The sequence below is a fragment of the Medicago sativa genome, chromosome 2 (assembly GCF_051527215.1).
Source record: "Medicago sativa cultivar Bolivia chromosome 2, Bolivia_mono, whole genome shotgun sequence".
Classification (NCBI taxonomy): Eukaryota; Viridiplantae; Streptophyta; class Magnoliopsida; order Fabales; family Fabaceae; genus Medicago; species Medicago sativa.
In genome coordinates, this window is record NC_140750.1 from 12,501 (window position 1) to 37,196 (window position 24,696).

General features: G+C 35.5%; 2 protein-coding genes across 3 annotated transcripts; one reads left to right on the forward strand and one right to left on the reverse strand.

Moving 5' to 3' along the window:
* Nucleotides 1-1,634: 1,634 nt before the first annotated feature.
* MMT (methionine S-methyltransferase) lies at nucleotides 1,635-11,962 on the forward strand. 2 transcript variants are annotated; one of them, XM_085741625.1, is made up of 12 exons: nucleotides 1,635-1,999; nucleotides 2,073-2,266; nucleotides 2,355-2,561; nucleotides 3,389-3,484; nucleotides 3,766-3,954; nucleotides 4,030-4,218; nucleotides 4,308-4,544; nucleotides 6,114-6,248; nucleotides 7,076-7,399; nucleotides 7,512-7,691; nucleotides 10,365-11,333; nucleotides 11,459-11,962. In XM_085741625.1, exons 1-12 carry the CDS (start codon nucleotides 1,762-1,764, stop codon nucleotides 11,780-11,782), a joined length of 3,282 nt encoding a protein of 1,093 aa, XP_085597751.1. In that variant the 5' UTR covers nucleotides 1,635-1,761; the 3' UTR covers nucleotides 11,783-11,962. The 2 variants fall into 2 exon arrangements, with proteins under 2 accessions (XP_085597751.1, XP_085597752.1); XM_085741626.1 differs by having other exon boundaries at nucleotides 7,079-7,399.
* Nucleotides 11,963-16,292: 4,330 nt separating this feature from the next.
* LOC146943295 (protein NRT1/ PTR FAMILY 4.3-like) lies at nucleotides 16,293-18,696 on the reverse strand. The gene is made up of 4 exons (XM_085741627.1): nucleotides 18,506-18,696; nucleotides 18,214-18,431; nucleotides 17,676-18,104; nucleotides 16,293-17,452 (listed from the first exon to the last, which is right to left on the reverse strand). Exons 1-4 carry the CDS (start codon nucleotides 18,657-18,659, stop codon nucleotides 16,478-16,480), a joined length of 1,776 nt encoding a protein of 591 aa, XP_085597753.1. The 5' UTR covers nucleotides 18,660-18,696; the 3' UTR covers nucleotides 16,293-16,477.
* Nucleotides 18,697-24,696: the final 6,000 nt, after the last annotated feature.

The following is a 24,696-nucleotide window of genomic DNA, read 5'->3' on the forward strand; positions in this document are numbered from 1 at the left end:
ACCCCGAAGCCCTAGCCCGAACCCCGAAGCCCGAACCCCGAAGCCTGAAGCCCTAGCCCGAAACCCCTAGCCCGAACCCCGAAGCCTGAACCCCGAAGCCCGAACCCCGAAGCCCGAACCCCGAAGCCCGAAGCCCGAAGCCCGAAGCCCGAAGCCCGAACCCCTAACCCGAACCCCTAGCCCGAACCCCTAGCCCAAGCCCCTAAGCCCCAAACCCCAAAGCCCTAAGCCCCAAACCCCAAACCCCAACCCCCCCCCCCCCCCCCCCCAAACCCCAAACCCTAAAATATCATATTTGTAATTAAGTTAGAAGTTAGCGTTGAACAAACATTTATTTTCTGAGTTCATTTTACGGAATGAACTCGAGTGGAGTAACCCCAGATACATTCGCTCTGATAAACTGGCTAAATTCCTATCTGAGGCTAGAGCCAGACTTCTCTTGTCGTCGTGAAGGTTTCCTTTTGGGCTGGACCTATTTAGAATAATCTGGCGCTTTTCTAAGCCACAACTTATATGAAAATATATATATATTGCTAACTTAGACCAACAAAAAACATTAAGGTCCAAGTTAGCTAAAGTGCACCTTTTCATTTGGACAAAAAAAAACAATATACACTAGTGTAAACCGATTTAATGTAAGGGATTGTTTAGTAAATATCCCTCAAGCTATTTGTTATAAAATAAAAGTGGGTCTAAGTTAGGAAATTGGTGCAAGCTAACAAATATGTTTTAATGAAAATTACTAAAGTAACCCTCAAGCTATTTGTAATAAAATAAAAATGGGTATAAGTTAGCAAATTGGTGCAAATTAACAATCATGTTTTAAAGAAAATTACTAAAGTGCAAATGAAAATGTGCAATTTTGCTAACTTGCCTTCATGTTTTTTATTGGTTTAATTTTTTCTGGATAAATGGGGTCCAACAAATTTCTTCTCTTCACATTAGCTACTCAATCTTTTTTGGATATCATTCATTATGTTAAGGATGTAACTAATACTTTTGAGAATTGGGATAACAATTTCTTGTTTTGAGATTTAGAATCTACTCCCTCTGTTTCAAAATGAGTGTCACTTTAGCAAAAAAAAAATTGTTTCAACATGAATGTCACTTTCAGTTTCCAATGCAATAATAACTTTTTCTTTTCAATTGTACCCTCCAATTAATACTCAGCACACTACTTCCAAAGTATTACTTTTAAAACTAACCAATAGTTAAAAAGGATAATTTGGTAAAATAACTATTCTCTTTCTTTTAATCATTGTATTTCTTAATATGTGTGTAAACACCTAAAACGACACTCATTTTGAAACGGAGGGAGTACCTGTTAATATATTGCAAATAAAATCATAGCATCCTTATTTATGAGAATCTACCTGTTTTCGAATGAGATGATAAAAATGAAGGATAAAATAGACAAATTAGATAGATATTAAAAGTTGGGGAGTAGATTTGAAGGACTAAAAAGGACAAAATAGAGAGATTTTATTTTTAATCTTATTTCATCTCAATCGTCAACCCAATCAAACGGCCACAGCACATAGCGCAGCAAAGGATTCCGCAGCAGTGGATCCAACTCCTGTTTTGTCAAAGAACAGAATGCGTATTTATCTATCTGTCGAAAAAGAAAAGAGAATAATAATCTCTTGTCTTGAAATTGAGCATCTTCTCTTCTCTCATTAACTAACTAACTGTGACTTTTTCATTGATTTATTGATTGATTCGATTCATTCTCATCGAGCACCGCAAGTATAGTAAAGTAAAATGGGTTGGACGACGCCGACAGTGGATGAGTTCCTGCAGAAGTGCTCGCAATCTGGCGACGCTGCCTATGCCGCACTCAGATCATTGCTGGAGGGTCTTGAGGATCTGGAAACCCGTTCCCAGGCTCGGATCTTCCTTTCTCTCCTTCAGAAGCGTTTCCCCACCAAGGACTCCTGCGATCAATGCTTTCAGACTTACCATTTTCGTATTGAAGACATCTTATTGGATCAATACGAGGGTAAGTGAGATTTGCTTTCTTTTGATTCATTCATCTTTCTTATTGGTTAAATGAAAATTGCATTGCATTGCAGGGCACCAAGGTAGAAATAAATTGACTATGATGGTGATTCCTAGCATTTTTCTCCCTGAAGACTGGTCCTTCACTTTTTATGAAGGGATTAATAGACACCCTGACTCCATTTTCAAGGACAGAATTGTTTCTGAGTTAGGTTGTGGAAATGGATGGATATCCATTGCCATAGCTGAGAAGTGGCTACCTTCCAAGGTGTTTGTTTGTTTGTTTGTTTGTTGATATCATCTTCAATTCTAACATACATACCCAATTTCTATGCTAATACAAATCATTTCTTCAGGTCTATGGCCTTGATATCAATCCTAGAGCTGTCAAAATTTCCTGGATAAACCTATACTTGAATGCTTTAGATGAAAACGGACAACCCATCTATGACGAGGAGAAGAAAACTTTGTTGGACAGGGTAGAGTTTCACGAATCTGATCTTCTATCCTATTGCAGAGATAATGGAATTCAACTTGAAAGAATTGTAGGATGTATTCCTCAGGTAAGTAATTCCAGAACTATCTATGCAGGTTATTATAACTGTTAGGTAAGTAATTGATTTATATCTAACATTCCCTTAACATACAAGTCCTTTCGGATTGACGCTATACAATGCATAGACACGACGACAAACACTGCCTTGTACTGAAATTTAATTGAGTTAAAAGAATAAGGGTAACAGGGATTGAACTATAGATCCCATGTCTTTAACTATCTGAAAAGCTTAAGATGTTGAGCGAAAGTATGCAAATGATTTTACACTATGTTATACACATGCTCACATTAATATACGTGACTACTTTAACATATATGCACCTAACACAAGTAATTTTGTTGTTACATGCCACATTAAAATATGTTTGAAGTTAATACAAATTACATTAATTGATGAAATATATTTAAGAAGTATCTCTTAAACTGATTGTATTCGAATATACATAAAAAGTAATTTTTTAAACAAAAATGTTTCCATGAAAATAATTTTTTATGTCCTTCATTGTAATTTTGTAGAAAACTAGTTAATATTTTATAAAGAAAAACAGTATTTTTATGATTATAAACAAACACAAATTAGATTGCGTTTTAATCTAGTGATTAATTAGTATCAAAACAATTTTTTATTAAAACAAATGGGTCCTATATCTCAAATAGTTAATCCATACAATCATTTTCAGTTTTACAACATTTTAATTTTCTCCCTTTCTCTCTAAGAATCTGAGGTATTCTAGTATGGTATGACATTAGCTTCTTGATGAATTTGGATTATCCAGTGATGTTTTAGCTTAATCATTTGATTAATATGCATTCTTGTGGTTGGATCCCGTGCAGATTCTTAATCCAAATCCAGATGCAATGACTAAGATGATAACAGAAAATGCTAGTGAGGAATTCCTTCATTCTCTGAGTAATTATTGTGCACTTCAGGTTACAATCTTATCTTTTTAATATGTCACCAGCATTCTACTAGCTATGTTGTTGTTTCCCCAGAGATACTTTTTTGAAGTATTCATATTTGTTTTATGAATTCTATGTGTGAAGCCAAAAATAAATTTTAATTGAAGTATCACTTACACAATTTATCCCTTCTTCACCAGTCGGTCTTGGCAGTTTTGAGCCTATTTATGACTTTTTTTGTTGTTGCCAATAGCCTATTTATGACATAAATACTACATTTTCATGTTTATTCTTTATTTTGTTGTGTGTAGGGTTTTGTGGAGGACCAGTTTGGGTTAGGTTTAATTGCAAGGGCAGTAGAAGAAGGGATATCAGTAATCAAACCAAATGGAATTATGATCTTTAATATGGGAGGTCGCCCAGGACAAGGTGTTTGCAAAAGATTGTTTGAGCGTCGGGGTTTTCGCATTACAAAGCTTTGGCAAACTAAAATCATTCAGGCTAGTAATCATATATGTTTGACTAGATAGAATTTCTCCAGTGAAAGTGTAGCTTATTGAGATGTACTGGTACAGGCTGGTGACACAGATATTGCAGCCTTAGTTGAAATTGAGAAGAACAGCCCACACCGTTTTGAATTCTTTATGGGGCTTTCTGGAGATCAGCCTATTTGTGCACGGACAGCTTGGGCTTATGGAAAGTCTGGTGGCAGCATTTCCCATGCTTTATCAGTTTACAGTTGTCAACTTCGTCAACCTAACCAGGTCGGTTGTTCACCAAAACTGTCAATTTCTTACAAGAATATTGTTATCCTGAAGGAATTTTGAAGCACAATGCAATTTGATACTTGCAGGTTAAAGTTATATTTGAGTTTCTGAAAAATGGATTTCAAGAGATCAGCAGTTCTCTGGATTTGTATTTTGAGGATGATTCTGTTGCTGATGAAAAAATTCCTTTCCTTGCTTATCTTGCAAGCATTCTAAAAGATGATTCCTATTTTCCATATGAACCACCGGCTGGAAGCAAACGCTTCCGCAATCTCATTGCTGGATTTTTGAAGACATATCACCATATTCCACTCACTGCCAGTGTAAGAAGAAACCAGCGCTTTATAATTATAATGTATAGTCATGCAATATTATGGGTATACATCATGTTATACATCTAGCATAACATGATGTGCCATTTGGTTTTATCTTTGCTGTAAGATCTATTGTAAATATCTTCTGTAGTTAATAGGTATGTCATCTTGTAAGTATGGCTCTTTATTGCAGCCAAACAAAATTCCACGCATTAATGAATGAATAGGGTAGTATATGTGTTTCAAGAGCAGTAGAAAAGTTAATATTAAGTAGCAGAGTTGTTTTTATAATTTCCACATTTCTTCTGGTTATGGGTGGCACAATGTCATTAGGTCAGATCTGTTATTTATTGAATTCTGGTATTTTATTCATAAGTCTCAAACATTCTTAATAGGCTTGGGTTAGTAAGAGTCAGGGAGTACATTTTGGAGGTTGTTTATTCTAACTTACTTTCTTTGGAAGCATATTATTTTGAGGGTGTTGTAGTTTAATTATTGTAATTAAGAATTCCTAAGAGATACAAGCTGGAAGTCTTTTAGGGTGTGTTTGGATGGAGGGTTTAGGAGGGGAAGGGAGGGGAGGGTTTACTTTTCGTTTTTAAATTATGGACACCATGAAATGTTTTTTAAAAAGTTAACATATTAACATGATGAACGATCATATAATACTTCAATCACACTTAATTTATTTTAGAAAAACATGTTATATAGTCCGTAATTTAAAAAACAAAAGTAAACCCTCCCCTCCCTTCCCCTTCTAAACCCTCAATCCAAACACACTCTTAACCTTAAAGGTCTTCTAACTTGCATTACTAAATTACACCTCAGCTGTTGAATGGCAGAACTTTTTCCTGAATCTTAAATTTATTAATTATCAAGAACTTTCTTCTTTCTGGTTTATTACACCAGAATGACCAAACTATATGCTGCGTTCAACTCATCCTCCTCTTAATCCTTCTCTTCTCCTTGTTACTATACACAAATATGTCAGTAGGGCCAGTTGTCATCTAAGTTATAGCTCAAATCATGTATAATCCTACATGCTCTTCTGATTCTATATCACTTAGATGTAAGCACAAAATCTAAGAGAAATAAGGGATAAGCTGGCGCTATTTTATGTGAAATTATCTTTGAAAAACAGATGTTATCCACAAACAAATAATATAAAAAAATTGAAATACGAAAAACTAGAAGAAAAATGGTCTTATTTCAATTGGTCTCCTGGTAGACTATAGATGCTTCCCACTTTAAGTAACCTTTTTCCATCATGCATTTGAATGGCGGGAGTTTCCCCGTCAGAAATCTTTCTATTTTGAGTTAATAATCTGGGAACGTGCGTTGTGTATATATTCATACTTGCTGTGGCTAATTGGTACAAATGCTTTCCGTAGAATATTATTACTAATATCATAATTTAAAAGTAAAATATATGCAGTGCTCTACTTGATTTTAATTTTGTTGATACGTGTAAACCATTCTACTCAGGCTAGTGATTAGGAATTACATGCCCCATAGTAAATTTGTTTGGTTCATATAATATATTACAATATTGACATATCTATTGAAATTCTGTGCCAGAATGTTGTCATTTTTCCTTCAAGGAATGCGGCTATTGAGAATGCTCTTCGCTTGTTCTCACCTCGGCTTGCAATTGTTGATGAACATCTGACTCGACACCTACCCAGGCAGTGGTTAACATCTTTGGCACTTGAGGTATGAATGTCATGGCAGTGGTCTTTTGTATTATCATGCAAATATTATAATTTCCTACAGCAGTTATATAATAATAATTAATTAAACTGCCTACTAATAATTATATAATGTCTACCCCAAGCCTAATTGTATATTTAGGCTTCTTCCTTACATAGGTCCTTGTGATTGGAGGCCTACTACTAACACAATCAAATTAATAGTTGTTGACACAGTACAGGAGAAAATCATACCATCACTTTTCAATGTAAGGAATCCAATGTTTCAAAAGCATATATACAACAGCAACAACCAAGTCTTTTCCCATTAGGTGGGATCACCTGCATGGATCAATCAATGTCATAAAATCGTATCATGTATTTGAACCAAATATAAAATTAAAATATTTATTTTTAAGCAATCTTAAAGATTCGGCCTGTAGTTTTCTTCCGTATCCCCCCTGCCTTAAATTTAACTACTGGACCACCCTCTATCTGGTTTAATCGCCTTACCAGCGCTTCAGTTCCATACAACACAGCAGATCTTATAACTTGCGAAAGAAATTTTTGTAGATTTGATTTTTGCTCACAGCAAGGACATATATTTACTTAGTTGCAATTGGAGACTGGTTGGTTGGGAGAGGCTAGGCTCTCAAATTCCTTGTGCATCTTTATCTCCTTTATCCTTTTCTTTGTAATTTACGAATTGTGTTGTATACTTGTATTCCCCTGTTTTGAGGATTGCTGGAAGTTATATAAATAATAAATAAATCTTTTCAGTTTATTTAATTTAATTTTCAACCAGTTTTATCAGATTATTGCATGTACCATAACAAGTTTTTATCATTTTAGCAGAATATGGGATCTATTGACTCTTTAGATGATACAATAACAGTAATTGAAGCCCCTCGGCAATCAGACTTAATGATAGAACTAATAAAGAAATTGAAGCCTCAAGTGGTGGTGACTGGAATTGCTATTTTTGAGGCTGTTACTAGTTCAGCTTTTGTGCACCTCTTAGATACAACGCGAGATGTTGGATCTCGTCTTTTCTTGGACATATCAGATCACTTTGAGCTATCCAGCCTTCCAGGATCAAATGGAGTCCTGAAGTATCTTTCAGGAAGTCCTCTACCCTCTCATGCGGCAATTATTTGCGGACTGGTAAAGAACAAGGTAATATTCCATATTAACTTATTAGCTGACTTAGACTGTATGGTAGGCTTCTGTTCTGGCTTGACTTTGATCAATTTCGTATTAATGGCACTAACAACCAATGTTTTTCCAGGTTTATCCAGATTTAGAAGTAGCTTTTGTCATTTCAGAAGAAGAGTCTCTCTTTAATGCATTGTCCAAAACTGTTGAGTTACTAGAAGGCAATACCGCATTAATCAGTCAGTACTATTATGGCTGTATTTTCCACGAGCTTCTTGCTTTTCAGCTGGCCTGCCGGCGTGCACCTTCTGAGGTCTGTCTGCCTGTCGTTTTCATTTTCTTTTAGTCTTGAAAATTTGAATTGTTTTTAGAGTGTAACATCTTTTCCTGAGATGCATCTGTTCTTTCATTTGTGGCTCCGTATATATCTGGACCACGGTAATTTTGAAGAAAGAATACGTTTAAAAGCTTGACTTGAGAACCTAATTGCATGAAAGAACTTCCTAATTCCCTGTTATCCCGTGCCTTCCAAATTCACACAAGGAGTTGTATCGTTGTCATTCATGGGGACTAGTAGCTGTATGCTTTCACCAGTTATTACAGGAGGTTAGGGTCTGAATTTCGCCAACAGTGAACCAAACAGACTGTCATTATCTGCTTTAATAGGAGAAAAGGATAACCCGGATTCCATACATTTGAATGAGAGAAAATAAGAAAGGCATATGGTGAAACTGATGACAGAGATGTAGTTTTAACTAGAGTATGCTCTGTTGATCACTACCAGTTCTGACAATATCATCTACATAATCAACCAGGTAAATGCACTGTTGGGCTAAGTGACGATATAAAACAAAGTGATTGGCTTTGCTGCGAATCATACAAAACTACTGCAATATGGCGCTGAATCGACCAAACCTAGCTCGAGGGAACTGTTTAAGACCATATAGGAACCTGTGAAGTCGACAAACCATGGTAAAGGACTTCTCCTGAGAAATAAACTCAGGTGGTTGCTCCATATAGACTTCTTCAAGATAACCATGCAAAAATGTAATTTTAATGTCAAGTTGATTGAGAAGCCAGTGTCAGATGTCTGCAATAGAAAGGATGAGTGTCAGATGTCAGATGTCTTACAAAGGCCATTCTGGCAACAGGTTAGAAAGTCTCACTATAATCCAAAAATATTTGCATAATCCTTAGCCACCAGGGGAGCCTTAAGTCAATCAATCTTACCATTAGGACCAACCTTCACCATATAAAGCTGAAGAGGAACAATAGAAGGCATAGCAACAATAATTGTAGGAAGAGACCTTGGAGCTAAGTGGGTCACTCAAAGTATGGAACAAACTCGAAAAAGGTAACATTAGCCGATATGAGATACCTTTGAAGTGTAGGAGAATAGCAACGATAACGTTTTTGAGATTGAGGATAACCAAAATAGACACTTGAGTGATCGAGCCCAGAGTTTGTCAAGATCAGGAGAGTGATTGTGGACAAAACATGTGAACCTAAATACATGAGGAGTAAATGAGTGAAGGCATGCGATTTATAAGATAGGACATGGTTAGGACAATATCCTCCAAAAGAATGAGATGAAACATCACCATGAAGGAGAGTTTGAGTGGTTTCAATGAGATGCCGATTTTTGCGTTCAACTACCCTATTTTGGTAGGTGTATGAACACACGATGTTTGTTGAAGAATGTCATCCAAGGCCATACAATTTTGAAGTTGATGGGACAACTATTCATGTGCATTATCACTGTGTAAAGTGCAAATGGACACACCAAATTAGATTTTAATTTCCCTATAAAATTGCTCAAAAATATATATATATAATTCAACCCTGTTTTTCATTAAAACTAACAATGTAAAGCTAGACGATTATCAATAGGTAACAATATTTAGACTTAAAGTGGAAATAGTGCGAGAAGGATCCCAAACATCAAAGTGAACTAATGCAAAGGGGGAAGATCCCATTTATTTACTTGACCGCATAAGTGACTGCGTGTTTCCCAAATTGATACGACTCACTATGTAAACTAGATAATTTGGAAAGACTAGGTGCCAGCTTTTGAAGTTTGAGAAGACTTAGATGACCAAACTAAACATGCATAGTAAAAGGGAAATCTTTGACATGGCATGTCATTGGTTTGACAAGAGATAATAGAGGCCATTAGACGCACCCTACCCCATGATCCATCCTGAAGTCCGATCTTGCAAAGCAACATCGCCATTAGTTAAAGTGATGACACAATCTTGAGAATGAGTCAATCGGCTGATATAGATTAAATTGAAGGGACATCCAAGCTCATAAAGGACAAATTCAGCATTGATTACTGTTATGACAGGATCAGGGATAAGTTGGATTCACTATGGATCTAATGAAGACAACCTTACCTTATATTTGCAAAAGATTGAGTGCACGGCTCTAACATGTGACCTCCAATTCACATGACAGTAGCTCCAACCTTTTGTTAGGATCTAATATGATAGAGTTTTTTAAGTAATTAGTAGGTGGTTAATTATAGGTTTAGGTAGATTATTAGTAAGCGGACCATTAGGATTAGATAATAAGAGGCCTGTTTGGGTCAGCGACTAGAATGTTCTCTTTATTTGTATATAAAGGGGAATTCTTTGGAGTTCTAGAGTATGACAGATTGAGTTTTGTGTTTAGGGCTGGAGTAAGATTTCTCTCTTCTACTATTTTACTATTTACATTACTATCAATAAAGCACCATATTTTCTTTAATCGCCACATCTGTTTCTTCTTATAGTTTGGTTGTATTATTGTTAATTCGATTGTAGGATCCTTTGGTTCCTATAACCTTTGCACTAAAGCCCCTCTTCATTATTATGGGGAGCATGCCATGTAAACTAAAAATTAACACATATCTTCTGTATAGCTAGCTATTTATGACATGTTCGTGAATTAGTTTATTCCCGTGGTTAGTTTTCTCATTACTTCAAATTTAACTTCTGTCCTCCAGAGAATCTGTGAAAATGTCAAATCAGTTGATATGATAGGATTTGCTAAATCAGCCGTATCAGTTCTTAATAATGCTGAGCTAGCAATTGACGGGGTAGATAATGGTTCCCTGATCCACATGGATGTTGATCAAATCTTTTTGCCTGTTCCATCTCCTGTCAAGGCTGCTATTTTTGAAAGTTTTGCTCGACAAAATATGTCTGAGTCTGAAATTGATGTCACCACAAGCATAAAAAAATTCGTCAAAAGCAACTACGGTTTTCCAACGGATACCAGCACGGAGTTTATATATGCTGACAATTCAAAAGCTCTTTTCAACAAACTGGTCCTCTGTTGCATTAAAGAAGGTGGCACCCTCTGTTTTCCAGCTGGATCAAATGGGAACTATGTTTCTTCTGCTACATTTTTGAAAGCTGACATAGTGACAGTTCCTACTGATGCCAGCGTAGGTTTTAAGTTCACGGAAAATACACTCACTGGAGTCCTTGGCACTGTGAAAAACCCATGGGTGTATATTTCTGGACCTACAATCAACCCCACTGGCTTAGTTTATAGCAACAAGGAGATAGGGGAGATTTTGAGTACCTGTGCTAGATTTGGTGCAAGAGTTATAATTGATACTTCATCCTCTGGTTTGGAATTTGACAGTAAAGGCTGGGGTGGCTGGGATTTGGAGGAGTGTTTGTCTAAGCTGAATTCTTCATTCAAGCCATCATTCTCTGTGTCTCTGCTCGGAGGATTGTCTCTTAAGATGCTCAATGGTGTTCTCAGATTTGGGTTTCTTATTCTTAACCAGTTGGGTTTGGTTGACACATTTTATAGTTATCCGGGATTAAGTAAACCTCATAGTACTGTTAAATATGCTGCAAAGAAGTTGCTGGAGCTTAGAGAGCAGGAATCATCAATTCTATCAGATGCTATTGTTGAACATACACAGATTTTGAGAAGTAGATCCAAGTGCTTGAAGGAGGTAATTTCTGATCTGTTTAACATTTCTGTTTGAATTTTATTTTAATTGCTTTGTTTTTTATGGTTGGATTTTTTTTCTTTTATTAAAAAGAATGCTAAACAATTTTTGGGGGAATACTTCCCTAGGCACTTGAGAAGAGCGGTTGGGACGTGCTTGAATCGTGTGCTGGCATTTCTGTTGTGGCCAAACCTTCCGCCTATCTCAAAAAGACTATTAAGCTGAAGATTTCATCAAAAGGTGAAGTCAGCCAAGGAAATGCCACTGTGGAAATAAAGCTCGACGACTCAAATATTAGGAATGCCATTCTCGAAGCCACAGGTTTATGCATCAATAGTGGCTCTTGGACTGGAATTCCTGGATATTGTCGGTTCAATATTGCACTTGAAGAAAATGATTTCAAGAAAGCACTGGATTGTATACTAAAATTTAGAGAAGTTGCACTAGGTTAAAACCCGTGTCATCTGATATACAAGTATTCTTGGTTGATTTAGCTTCAGTGCATGTCATTCGTATTTTAAGGAATAAGGAAAGTTTGGGTGTTTTGTTCCTCTTGTTAACACGGTCTATCGTCCATTTTTTATTTGCATGGTGTGCAATAATCATAGAATGCGAACTTTCAGTTCAAGAAATTTTCTCTAATCATTTGTTGCATTACATTTATGATTTATGTTTCTGTAATTCATTCATGGTGTGAGGTTTAGGATGAATCTGTGCGTAAACAACCTAGTACTATCTGTAGGACAGGATTTAAAAAGTCGGCTGTTATTAAACACACCGTGCATGTCTTCACTATTTTTTTTTTTTACAATAAATAACTATCTCATTTCATTGTCATGCCTTCACTTTTTTATTGTCATTATTTTTTTTACAATCCATCTCTCCACATCACACTGTATATATAGACACATACATACACACCGTAGTTCACAATTTTATGGTTAGCGTTTTTTTTTTTTTTAAAAAATGTACCATAAAATTTGTAGTCTGGTGTATATTTTTTAAATAAAATGTTCATTGCAACCTATAAATTCATGGAACACAAGGTAAATATAAATTATGAAGACATCATGTTCAAGCCACTTTTGTGGTTGCTCTTAGTTAAATATAATGATCACTTAGAAGGTTAGACTCCTTTTATCATTTAATAGTGGTACAAAGTCTTTTTTTTAGTAATGTTTGACAAAAGTTGATTTGCTCTTTGTATCATAGTCTTTCTAATGATGGTGATCAGATAATGTGTCTTGTTGTTGCATAAACTTCCGCTTGATGGGACTTATCATATGGATGAATGAACTCATATTTAAGGAAGAGATTGTTGGTGTATTGAGTCCATTAATAGCATAAATGTTGAATAACATATAATCGAGAAGGCACATATACCTAGCATATTAAGATTTTTGATGAAGATGTATTGTCTAAGTCGTTTGTTTGATTGTCCTTGGTTCAATGTGAAGATTTCCAAATATTTTAGCTCTTCTCGTGATCCAACAATCATACATATAATTAATTAGAGGTGGGTGAACGTATTGTGAAAACATAGCGAGTGTGGAGTCTGGTTAATAACATTCCTAATTTTTTTTTTTTTCAAATGACATATGAAAGTAATCTCACACTAAAAGGTCTCTGTTTTTACATGTTTATGTGTTCTTCACATTGTAAAGACTTCTCCTATAGCAATCATGCATAAAATCTATGTTCGTAAAGCATCCATGGCCACATTATTAGATTTATGTGTCTTTAAATATTACTCCCTCCGGTCCTTATTATAAGAAAAAGTTGACTTTTTAGGTTCATTATGTAAGTGATGTATCTAGTCTATATTTATAACAAGATACATTAATTATTCTATGAACCAAAAAAGTCAATTGTTTCTTATAATAAGGACCGGAGGGAGTATTAAAAAAGTTGACAAAAAAATATTATTAAAAAAAAGAAAATAATATGTACAAGAGGGGGAACTAGGCCAAGACTCTCAGAAAAATAAGCGTTCCCTTGCGATAAATGAGGGCAAATAGTCTGGAGACCCAAATAAAAATTACATGTCATTTTTAAATAATTAATTATGAGAGTAATTTTTTTATTTAATTATAATAAAATATATCATGTTTATTATATATTGTCTTTATCTAACTTCATATCCTATCATGTGTATATCATAATATGACCATCAAACGGGTTATGTATGCGCTAAATCTGGTTTGCAAGTCGAATATTGCTCTTCTCCCATCAAAAATTGCTCACTCACATACAAACTTCCCAAAATGCCTCTGCATGAGTTATTATTACTACAGTTGTACTACACTGCATCTTATCAAAATTCCCCTGCGTGGGTACATAAGTTATGGTGGGTGGTGGGCGGAGGGAGGCGTCGGCGGTGGCGGATAAAAGTTGATGGTGGATGGTGAGTTCATACGTGATGCCCGTCGCAGGGGAGAAGGAGAGAGGAACGCGTTTTCTCTTCTCAGTTTTCTATTCTCTCTCACGTGTGTTTTTCCTTCAGCTTTAATTGATTTTTTTTAAAAAGGTGTGCCACATGGTACATCCTAATTTGACAATGTTATATAACATTAAGAGGTCAATGGTACACAAGTGGAACTCGGTGAAGCATATAGCAGAAGGCGGTGATGCAAAGAGGCAGCTGAACCTAACCTTTTTAAAGTATGTGGAGACAAGGTATGGGTTACGGCATGTTTTGTCGAAATACCATGCATGAGTTAACTCATGCAGGGTATTTTGGGAAGTTTGTATGGCAGTGAGCAATTTTTAATGGGAGAAGAGCAATATTCTTGCAAGTCTATAAGTTCACTATTTCTTGCGATAACTTGCATAAGACATTTGGAAGCTACAACATAAGTGCTCATTAAAGCATTCTATCATCATTACATATGAAATGTCAAACCTAAAAAAAAAAAATTGATAAACAGCAACGAGGGAGCCGGAATAAAAAATTGGTGACTAAATGAGGTTATAGTGGATGTAACAATGATAGATGCAAGAACAAAGTGGGCTCGATGCCACTAGCTTTTTTCTGTATTGGTTGGGGTAAGTGGGGAGTTATGTTAATCTTTTAGCCAACATTTAATGCACCTATATATTGTCTTTGGAGGATGACAATTTTGAAATGGTTTTGCAATTGCAGGGCCCCTGGCTTCAACAGTAAAACATGTTTGAGACATGTCTCATCAAAACAAAGATGCATGATTGTTAAAAGGGAAATGCTAACAAGTGCCCTTAAATCCCCTAAGGGCACTTGTTAAGAAGACCAAGGAAGAAATTTTGTCTTGGAAATGGTGCATTCAATGCATGGAACTTTAAAAAGTAACTTTTTCTACTTTAAATTTATCAATTATTTCTATTTTTGCATCCTTAACAAGTGCTCTTACCTCTAAGGGCACTTGTTAGCAAGACCATGTTAAAATGAGAAACTTTTGGGTGGACACAATGATTTGGACCCTTTATTTGGTCACACACACATAAAAAAGAAAAAAAAAAGTGGAAAAAATAACAATTAAATAATCATTAATTTTCAAATAATTTTAGCATGTTCACTTTTTTGTGTGTGACCAAATAGAGCGTCCAAATCTTTTTGTCCACCCAAGAATTATTCCGTTAAAAATAGAACAAATTTTTTCACAAGTTTGTTTTTTCCTCTTGTTTGTTTCTTTTAATTATTTTTTCGAGAGAGAATGATCACAGGATCAATAAATTATGAGTCTTGCTAACAAGTGCACTAAAGACATTGTTTAAGGAACCCACAAAAGGAAATATTGTTTTGAAAAAACAAGTCAAACAAGTATGAAAGTCTTAACTACACAATTTCCAATGCAAAAGTTACTACTTTTGAATGCTTAAACAATGCCATAAGGGCACTTGTTAGCATTTTCCATAATTTATATGTAAATTTAAGTGCAAAATTTTTTAAAAGGTGAACTTAAATGATCGATGCAGAAAGAAATCCTCTGGTCACTCAAAAGAAAAAGAAAGGTGAGCTTTCATTATGTTTCATACGCACAAGCATCGCATCATATTAGTTGGATCTCCTCTGAAAGTCATCTCCTAAAAGTGCGAAAGCACTGTTCTGTCACTTAACATGTTTGCTTTGAATATTTGATAGAGAGAAAAATGACACTCTAAAAGGAAAATAATGATCCATCCCAAAGTGAGGGAAGGAGAGAGTGCAATGAATCTTGCTACCTACCGACTTGTGCCTCCTTGGATACCTATAACAACTGTGTATCTTTCTTTTACTCCCTCCGTTCCATAATAACTGAACATTTGCAAACAAAAAATGTCTCAAAATAACTGAGTCATTTCACTTTTCAATACAATATTAATTACTTTTTTCCCTTTATAACTCTAATTAATATTACTTTCATCATTCTCAATTCAATATATTTCACTTTACATTTATAATAGTGGAGAATGCACCAATACTTAACAAGTGCACTTAAAACTATTTTTCTCTCTCCTTCATTTATACATTTTTCTTAATACGTGTGAAATGAGCTTTTGGCTCAATTAATCTGGGACGGTGGGAGTATATTTAAAGTTTTTCCTGCATGCACAATTGCTCATTTATGACTATACATAGATGTGGGTTAATTTGTCTTATACATGTCGCATATTATAATAGAGCTTTGCTATTTGTAGCGAAAACATGTTCCCGAATGATTCACGATGCACCAGCACCGTTGGATATCCTTTTGACATAATAGATAACTGGTTGGCACAATACATGGGTAGTTGAATAAAGATTTGGCTTAATTACAATACATGTCGTGGTGTTATCGTGATAAATAATGTCGCAATAAATAACCTTTTCCATTATAATATTCGAAACATAAAATGAATTGAGGACCGTTTTTTTCTTCAGATGTGACAGCTATTACGGGGATAGAGGGAGTGGTACTTAATTAGGATACGATCAAACTTCAAAGTATATAGATTAAGGCAGTAAGCTTCAAAAGTAAGATACCCTTAATTATGACATTTTCTTATTACAATTCTTTGTAAAATATGTCTGCCCACAAAAGAGACCTTACATGCATTAATTTTTCTTTTTATAACCAGCTAGAGCTTTATAATTATAATAAAAAGACTAATTAATTAATTAATATACATAGGCACGGTGTATAAGTCGAACGCTATGGAATATTGTCTGCTGCTGATACATAGTAGTGTTTAGATTCCATGGCATGAACCTCACCCTCCTGGGATATGGTTGAAAGGGATGGATTATAAGAATACCATCTGGACCAGAAGAGATAGTTGATGAAGTTGAGGAAGCTGAGGACAGCTAGTAACCAATAGAAAAGGTCAAGTTTGTCTTTGTTCAGATTGTTGTCATGAAGCCAACCACCACCACCACTTGAAGTGGAAGTGATTTTATTAACCAAAGAAACCAATAATGAGCTGAGATAAAATCCAAATGAATAGGAGCAATATGTGATGGCAGTGAAGAATGTCTGCATCCCTTTCAAGGACTGTTTGTAGAAGAACTCAATGAGGCCAACTGCAGTAAACATCTCTGACAAACCAAATATTATGAATTGTGGTGTAATCCAAAATATGGACAGAGTTTGGTTCAGGTTCACAGCTGCATCCCTTCTCTTTTTCTCCATAACAGCTGCTGAAACCATAGAAAATGTAGCCAGAAAAAGGCCAATCCCTATTCTCTGCAAAGGTGAGATTCCTGACTCATGACCTGTTATTTTTCTTGCAAAGGGAACAAATAAAGTATCATAGAGAGGGACTACAACGATGAGAAAAATGTAAGGAATTGACTGAAGTGATGCTGGAGGGATATGAAATGATTTTGTGACATGTGTGTCCATGGCACTTCCTTGCTGGACCGAGAATGTTTGAAGTTGTGCTAAGATAGTGTTGAAAATTATAGTGCATGCAAAAATTGGAATAACCGAAAGTAATATCTTTGCTTGTTCAACTTGTGCAACACTACACAATCTCCACGGGCTTTCCTTTGTGTTGTTCCCATCTTGGACACAAGCCTTGTCCAAGAACCTCAACTTATCACTATGTTGTATGTTTTCCTTTCCGTGTAGCATTTGTAGGCTAGATGGACAAATCTTCTTCCTTTTTAATATTGCAGCTACAAAAACCTGATCATGCGTATTATTAATTTACTGAATGATCCTAATTATTAATTACTATTATATAATCATAATAGACATCGATTCATGCCTAAGTTCAAACAGAATCTGGTACATATGAAGATTAACTTGATTATAAGAAATTTCTATAGTAGCTTAATTTTACAGAAGACAATTCATTGATATATACTATATTTGAAAAGATAAATTAGATATGAAATGTTGATCATACTTGAGCAATGGGGAGGAAGATGGTTGGCTGTGGAGGTTTGTTCTTATAATATAGGGTCCCACTTATGAAGCTTATGAACCCCATTGCCATGGCAGCAGCTGATACAGCAAAGCCCGCATCCATCCCGGAATGAGTTTGAACCCAAATAAGAATTGTTAGAGCAACAAGTTCACCCAATGAGAATGCAAAATATGCTGCATTGAAGTAAGTTGAGAGCTTCTTTGATTGCTGGTCTTGACTGAATTGGTGAGCTCCATGAGAAATCATGTTGGGCTTAACACAACCACTTCCTAATGCCACCATGTATATTGCTATATAGAATATCAACGCCTTCAACCCCTTTGCTTCTATGCATTCTCCTCCTAATTTACTGCATGGTGGTGGCTTCAATTCAGGAAAATGAGCTTGTGCTGACAGCAAAATGAAACCCTGTGCAATTATGCATATGCATGCATAGTATATATATCAAATTAATTATTCAGTCGAATTAATTAATTAATACATATGTGAATGTGATGATGAGATGACTACTACTTACAGAAAGTTCTAGTAAAGCAAATATGAGGATAGTGGAGAAGGTGCCAAGAAAAGAGTCAGATAGATAGCCACCGAGGAGTGCGATGAGAAAAATAGTTCCTACAAAGTTGGTGACTATGTTTGCAGAATGAGGCAAAGAGAAGTGCATCTCGTTTATGAGATAAGTTATGAGGTTGTTTCCAACTGCAGCTATTGCCATTATTTCAAATGCTTGTAGCCCTGACATATATCATTCATCAGATCATAGTTATTGTAAGATACAAAGTAAGTAATAGAGAGATATATATACATACCAAGAACAAAAGCAGCTGCTCTAGTTCCACCGTGGTTGTTAGGATTAGAGGGTCTCCCTCTCCAGTCAACAGTAGTATTCATGATGCCTTCATCTGCAGATTCTCCCTTTGGAATTGGAATATTAATATTATTAATACTTCCTCCCTCATCCATTCTTGTTGCTGTCTTGTCTTACTCTCTTGCTAATGCTGAATTTGAGGGAAATTGGTCCGCAATTTATAGACCGTGTCTAGCCTACCACCACTTGCAACTTGCTTGCGTTACAATATTAGAGAAATTATGAGACTCCACCTACGCCCCCCCGCACTTATTCTTTACACGTGTACGAACCACATTCCCACCAAGATGAGAATAAGATCAATTCATTTCATTCTTGCCTAACTATGTTTAATAATTAATTAATTTAAAAGGATTACACCACTTACGTATGCTATCAAGAGTGGCATGGTTTAAGACGCGTTTACTCTATAATATGTGGCGGTAATTTTCATCTTACAAGCTTACTGTAAGAGTTAAAGTTAAAGCGTAACAAAAAATAAATAAATTAAAGCAAACCCAAAATTTAAAAATGGTAGTCTATGGATCACCAACTATCAGGGGTACTCTGACGCTTGTTCAGTCATGGGCATAATGAGGTATCTTACGATTTAAAATTCTCATATTGAATTATTTAAGATCTAAAAATGAGAGGCATTCCTTATCTATATGAGAAAGAAAAAAATGATCTCAAAATGACTTTATAAACGAAAGGCATTCACATTCCTTACCTATATAAGACGCTTGCCAATATAAGAAGACATGCGGGCGCTTGATTTGCTCAAATATAATTGGTTAGACAACACATCTATATTCTATAGTTGCATCATGTTCGATTTGAAAATCAAAGGGATGAGGCCATGAGACAGATGTTTGTCTTAAGTACAAACTATCCAAAATAGATTATCACTCTCATTATAAGTGATCTCATTTGCAATATGAGGATAATGAAGTATTGATTGTTTTTTCACTTATATATTCTAATTTATATTCTACTCAAAACATATTCTCTCTCCCTCATCTTTTTTTCTCCTCTCTTCCATTTCTATGTCTTTATATCTCATATATGCTCTCTCTCCCTTTTTTTTCTATCTTATATCTCTCATTTTTATCTCTTTATGTCTATTACTCTCCTTTTTTATCTCATTTACATCTCCTCTCTCTCACCCTTCCCTCCGTTCTCACTCACTCTATGTTCTTTATTAATATTTACATTCATACACGTGTATAGATAATAGTCTATTAGGCTTATGAAATTGGACCTTTTATATTTCTAAGTTAGTAGTTTATTTAGTCCTTCTACATTTTACTACAATGTTACTACAATTTTCATAAGTTATGTTATTCGCATTATTGAAACTCTATCATTTCTTTCGTTCCTTTATTTTGCAATCTCTATTATTAACATGGTGTTTATTGGTATTTTTTATAGTTGAAAAGTCAACTAAATCTGAAACACAAATAAATATTTAATAGGGTAAAATTGCTGAAAATGTAAAGTGATTTGAATTGAATTACATGAATTTTAATGTTGAAATTTGGGGTCTAACTCATCATCACAAAACCGGCTTGTGAGGTGAGAATTGCTGAAAATGTAAAGTGATTTGAATTGAATTACATGATCATCACAAAACCGGCTTGTGAGGTGAGGAATGTCTCCTCTTTATAAACTCTCATCAAAAACTCTCATCAGAGTCTCATCTATCCGAATCCGATGTGGGACTTGGATCCGATGTGGGACTTGGATTTTTCCCAATATCCGATTCCCAATACACCGCCCTCACGCCGATGTGGGACTTGGATTTTTCCCAATACACCGCCCTCACGTCCAACACTCTTTGGGCTTTTCCCAATATCCGATGTGAGACTTGGATTTTTCCCAATACACCGCCCTCACGCCGATGTGGGACTTGGATTTTTCCCAATACACCGCCCTCACGTCCAACACTCTTTGGGCTTGACCGCCCTCACGCCGATGTGGGACTTGGATTTTTCCCAATACACCGCCCTCACGTCCAACACTCTTTGGGCTTGGTGCTCTTTGGGCTTTTCCCAATATCCGATGTGAGACTTGGATTGAGACTTGGATTTTTCCCAATACACCGCCCTCACGCCGATGTGGGACTTGGATTTTTCCCAATACACCGCCCTCACGTCCAACACTCTTTGGGCTTGACCGCCCTCACGCCGATGTGGGACTTGGATTTTTCCCAATACACCGCCCTCACGTCCAACACTCTTTGGGCTTGGTGCTCTTTGGGCTTTTCCCAATATCCGATGTGAGACTTGGATTTTTCCCAATACACCGCCCTCACGCCGATGTGGGACTTGGATTTTTCCCAATACACCGCCCTCACGTCCAACACTCTTTGGGCTTGACCGCCCTCACGCCGATGTGGGACTTGGATTTTTCCCAATACACCGCCCTCACGTCCAACACTCTTTGGGCTTGGTGCGTGAATAGGTAGGTGGCCCTTGAATTCGACAAGCTCGACAAGCTCTGATACCATGTTGAAATTTGGGGCCTAACTCATCATCACAAAACCGACTTGTGAGGTGAGGAGTGTCTCCTCTTTATAAACTCTCATCAAGAGTCTCATCTATCCGATGTGGGACTTGGGTTTTTCCCAATATTTAAAAGACAGTGGGATGAATACTTAAAGTTCCGGTAATTAAATATCCATTTGTTTTTTTTTTGTGTGCAATGTTGCACATATTAGACAAACCTTATTTATAAATATAGAAAACCAAGTAATGCCACAATCAGTGCAGTTACTTTGTTGAGCTATTCTTAACAGATTTTGTGTGGTGAGTTGACAAACATCCCAAACTTTCTCTTCAACTGCCGATATTCTGTCGAATTTAAGTCTTAATAAAACATGTTTTTTAAAGGCCCGCTTGTTTGCTTCTTCACTGGCTAGCCGATTTGATTTCCACATGGCCCTTCTAGTTCTTTCGATTTATGAATCAAATAGTAGGATACCTGAATTTGCACCATGCACGAAACAAACTCAAAATTCTTTATGGAGTAGCGTGAGAAAAATAAACACAAGTAACACTAATTTATTGTTGTTTCTGTTGTTGTTGTTTTTATAAGACAAAATAAAACAAGGGAAATGTTAACCAGTGCCCCGGGCGGGGAACTGATTAAGAGGTCAAATATAGTAACATTTGCATTGGGAGGTGTGTAATCAGTTCATTAAAAGTTAAAAAAAGTGTTTTTTTATTTAAAATTTCCTCTTTTGGCTTCCTTAACCAATGCCCCAGAGGCACTGGTTAATATGACCCATAAAACAAAAACAAATTTATTTGTAGAATTAAAAACAAACCAAATAAAGAAAATATACTACTAAAAAATAAAACTACTAACTAGATAAAAATTAAATCTTTTATTTGTTTTTTAAATATAATAAAAATAGGAGTGTTTTCCAATAGCCATTTTCCCGACTAGGTTTTCATTGGGTTACTAGGTTTTTTCCTCCAACCCGTAGTAGAAAAAACATCAAAAGTTGTTTTTTTACGCCTATTAAGCGTGTGGGACAGTAACAAAGGCGAGTTTTACTGCTTTTCTTTTTCATCAAGTGTTTTTCTTCCTTGACATACTTTTGGACTTGGGACAAAATTTCTCCAACTTGTATTGTCTTTAAAACCTTACAAAACCTTTGTTGATCTTCATTCTTTAACTCCATGAGGTGTCTTGTTTTGTCAAATTACATAATTTAACAATAAAAAGACTCAAAATACTTATGGAGTGTTCTGGTTAGGGAAGAAGTAGAATTACAATGACTTAAGTCAAGGCAATATAAGATGTCCCCAAAACCATGAGTAACTCCTCTTTCATCTTCATATTTTACCCCTCTAGTTATGGAGCAGACAGATTGTCGAAGCTGCTTGTCTAGTTTTGATATGCCTGGTGGATTGGTAGTATCGCAAGCTTCAAAGAAATGTGTGAGATACACATAACGGTCTTCTGAGTTCTTCCCAGAGAATTGATTGTCCTTCTAAGAGTTTAGGATGGACTTTTTATTGTCCAAAGCTATTGGGTTCACCGGTTCAAATCCAAATGCCACCTTGTCCCAGTTGTCAAGCCTTCTATAGTCTTCTAAGGTGATGCGTTGAGTATCTTTCATATCGGATTTGTCGTACGAAAATTAAATTTGCAAGTTTTACTTGATTGCATAAAATAAATTATTGGTTTAATTCAGAGTTTTAGCGGCAATTAGGATTCTTCATATTTATTCTACCTTCGTTGTTGGGTCAATACAACATACCTTCTAAGTAAGACCTAAGGATCTTTAATAAATTAAAGGCTCTTAAGAAAACTTTCTATTTTCCCATTACAGTTAAAGAAAGGTAGGTTGTCAATAAAAAAAAAACCAAGGTTTGATTGGTTTATTTTTTAAGTATTTAAGTATATGCCCACCAATAAATTTAGAGCATCCACAATTGAGACATTCATCTTGGATATTTAAATGATTCCCACATGTACACATTATTCTTTATAATTTTTTTAATAGTAGTACATAATAAACATTTAATCCCTCCAACCCAACATCTCACACAAATTTCTTAAATAAGAATCATTAATCAACTATCAATAAATTTATATCATTACATTTCAATTTTTTTATATTAAAAAAGTGTAAGTCCCGCTTAAGATTGGAGTCTTAAGTGAGACCCTGTATCTTGTAAGATCTAAAAAAATCTCCATTAAAAATACCTAATAAGTTTCAAGTCTTCTAAGTTTGACATCCATCATTGAGGATGGTCTTAAAAAACACAATAAAAAATACGAGGTTTTTGTGTGCACACCCTCACTGTTGGGCTCTGTCTCCGGTGGGAGACCTTAATAGGTCTCCTACGGTAGGAGACATGGTTGTTTTTTTTTTTTTTTAGCAAAATGAATATGAACCATTGGATAAGGGTTAATTAACTTTTGGATCAAAATGCTTACTATACACCTCCAACACCCAATTATTTTCTTTTATTCTAAATTACTCTTCTCTTTTCTCTCTAGCTTCATCTTCCTTCTTTCTTTTCTCCAACAACACATACAACTTTAATGGAGCAAAATCAATCAAATAACCCTTCAATCTATGATTTTAAAGCAAATTTAGGTGGTGCTTGAAGATTCAATTTTAAAGCCAATCTGTGACATAAACATAAATTGCAGATTTAAAAAAAAAATATAATGGTAGATTTTAATTTTGCTTTAATTTGCTTGCAAACAACATAGGTGACTAACAGTAGTGACAACAAATCTATTGTTGTTTTCTATATTTTGATTTTGTGGGAAATTTACAAACCCAGAAAATAATTGGGTGTTAGAAGAACTTGCTCAAATACTGAGTGTTTGAGGAAAAGAAGGAAGATGGAGGTTCGTGTATTAGGTACGTGCATTGACCAAGAAGTTAGAGTATTCTTCTTTCCTCCACAAAACTGAATCACATATCATTCATCCATCCACTATTTCAATTCAACAAGAAGCTAAACTAATCACCACACACTAACTCTATCACAATCACTATTAGTTACATAATTGTTATTATTATTTAAGCATAATAACAGTGATCAACATGTTGCTCTGTTTGAATTTCTCAACAAAAAAAATGTTGCACTTCGGCGAATCTAGCAACCGAGAGTTGCTCCTCCGACATAACAGTGTTGGAAAGACAAAGGGAAAGAATGAAGTGGCAGCAACAACATCAACAAGGTTACTGCTGGGGCGAGAGAGGAAAGAAAAGAGTAATTTAAAATAAAAGAAGGTAATTGGGTGTTGGGAGTGTATAGTAAGCATTTTGATCTAAAGATTGGTTAACCTTTATCTAATGGTTCATATTCATTTTACAAAAAAAAAAAAAAAAACAACCATATCTCATACCGTAGGAGACCTATTTAGGTCTCCCACCGTAGACGGAGCCGAAGTTTGTGTGTTCTAACAAAGGAAAGAAACCAAAGTCAAAAAGGTTGTCGGTGCTTAATCTAACAACAAAAGGATTGCTCATATTTTGAATTCATTGTCCAATCTACTATTTATGTTGAAATGTTAGGTTGTATTTTAATCCCCTTTAATTTGTTCATATAAAAATGTACAAAAAAAAAATTCTATTCAAACGTAGGACTAATGTTATTTGGACACACTCTTTTACAACAA

What these genes read in the sequence shown, in the direction of transcription:
- MMT (XM_085741625.1), top strand. Translation starts at nt 1,762, where the DNA reads ATGGGTTGGACGACGCCGACAGTGGATGAGTTCCTGCAGAAGTGCTCG. An exon ending in GTAATTATTGTGCACTTCAG is followed by an intron (nt 3,485 to 3,765) that starts GTTACAATCTTA and finishes TGTTGTGTGTAG; the next exon opens with GGTTTTGTGGAGGACCAGTT. An exon ending in ATATTCCACTCACTGCCAGT is followed by an intron (nt 4,545 to 6,113) that starts GTAAGAAGAAAC and finishes ATTCTGTGCCAG; the next exon opens with AATGTTGTCATTTTTCCTTC.
- LOC146943295 (XM_085741627.1), bottom strand. Translation starts at nt 18,659, where the DNA reads ATGGATGAGGGAGGAAGTATTAATAATATTAATATTCCAATTCCAAAG. An exon ending in TTGCTTTACTAGAACTTTCT is followed by an intron (nt 18,105 to 18,213) that starts GTAAGTAGTAGT and finishes ATAATTGCACAG; the next exon opens with GGTTTCATTTTGCTGTCAGC. An exon ending in TCTTCCTCCCCATTGCTCAA is followed by an intron (nt 17,453 to 17,675) that starts GTATGATCAACA and finishes ACGCATGATCAG; the next exon opens with GTTTTTGTAGCTGCAATATT.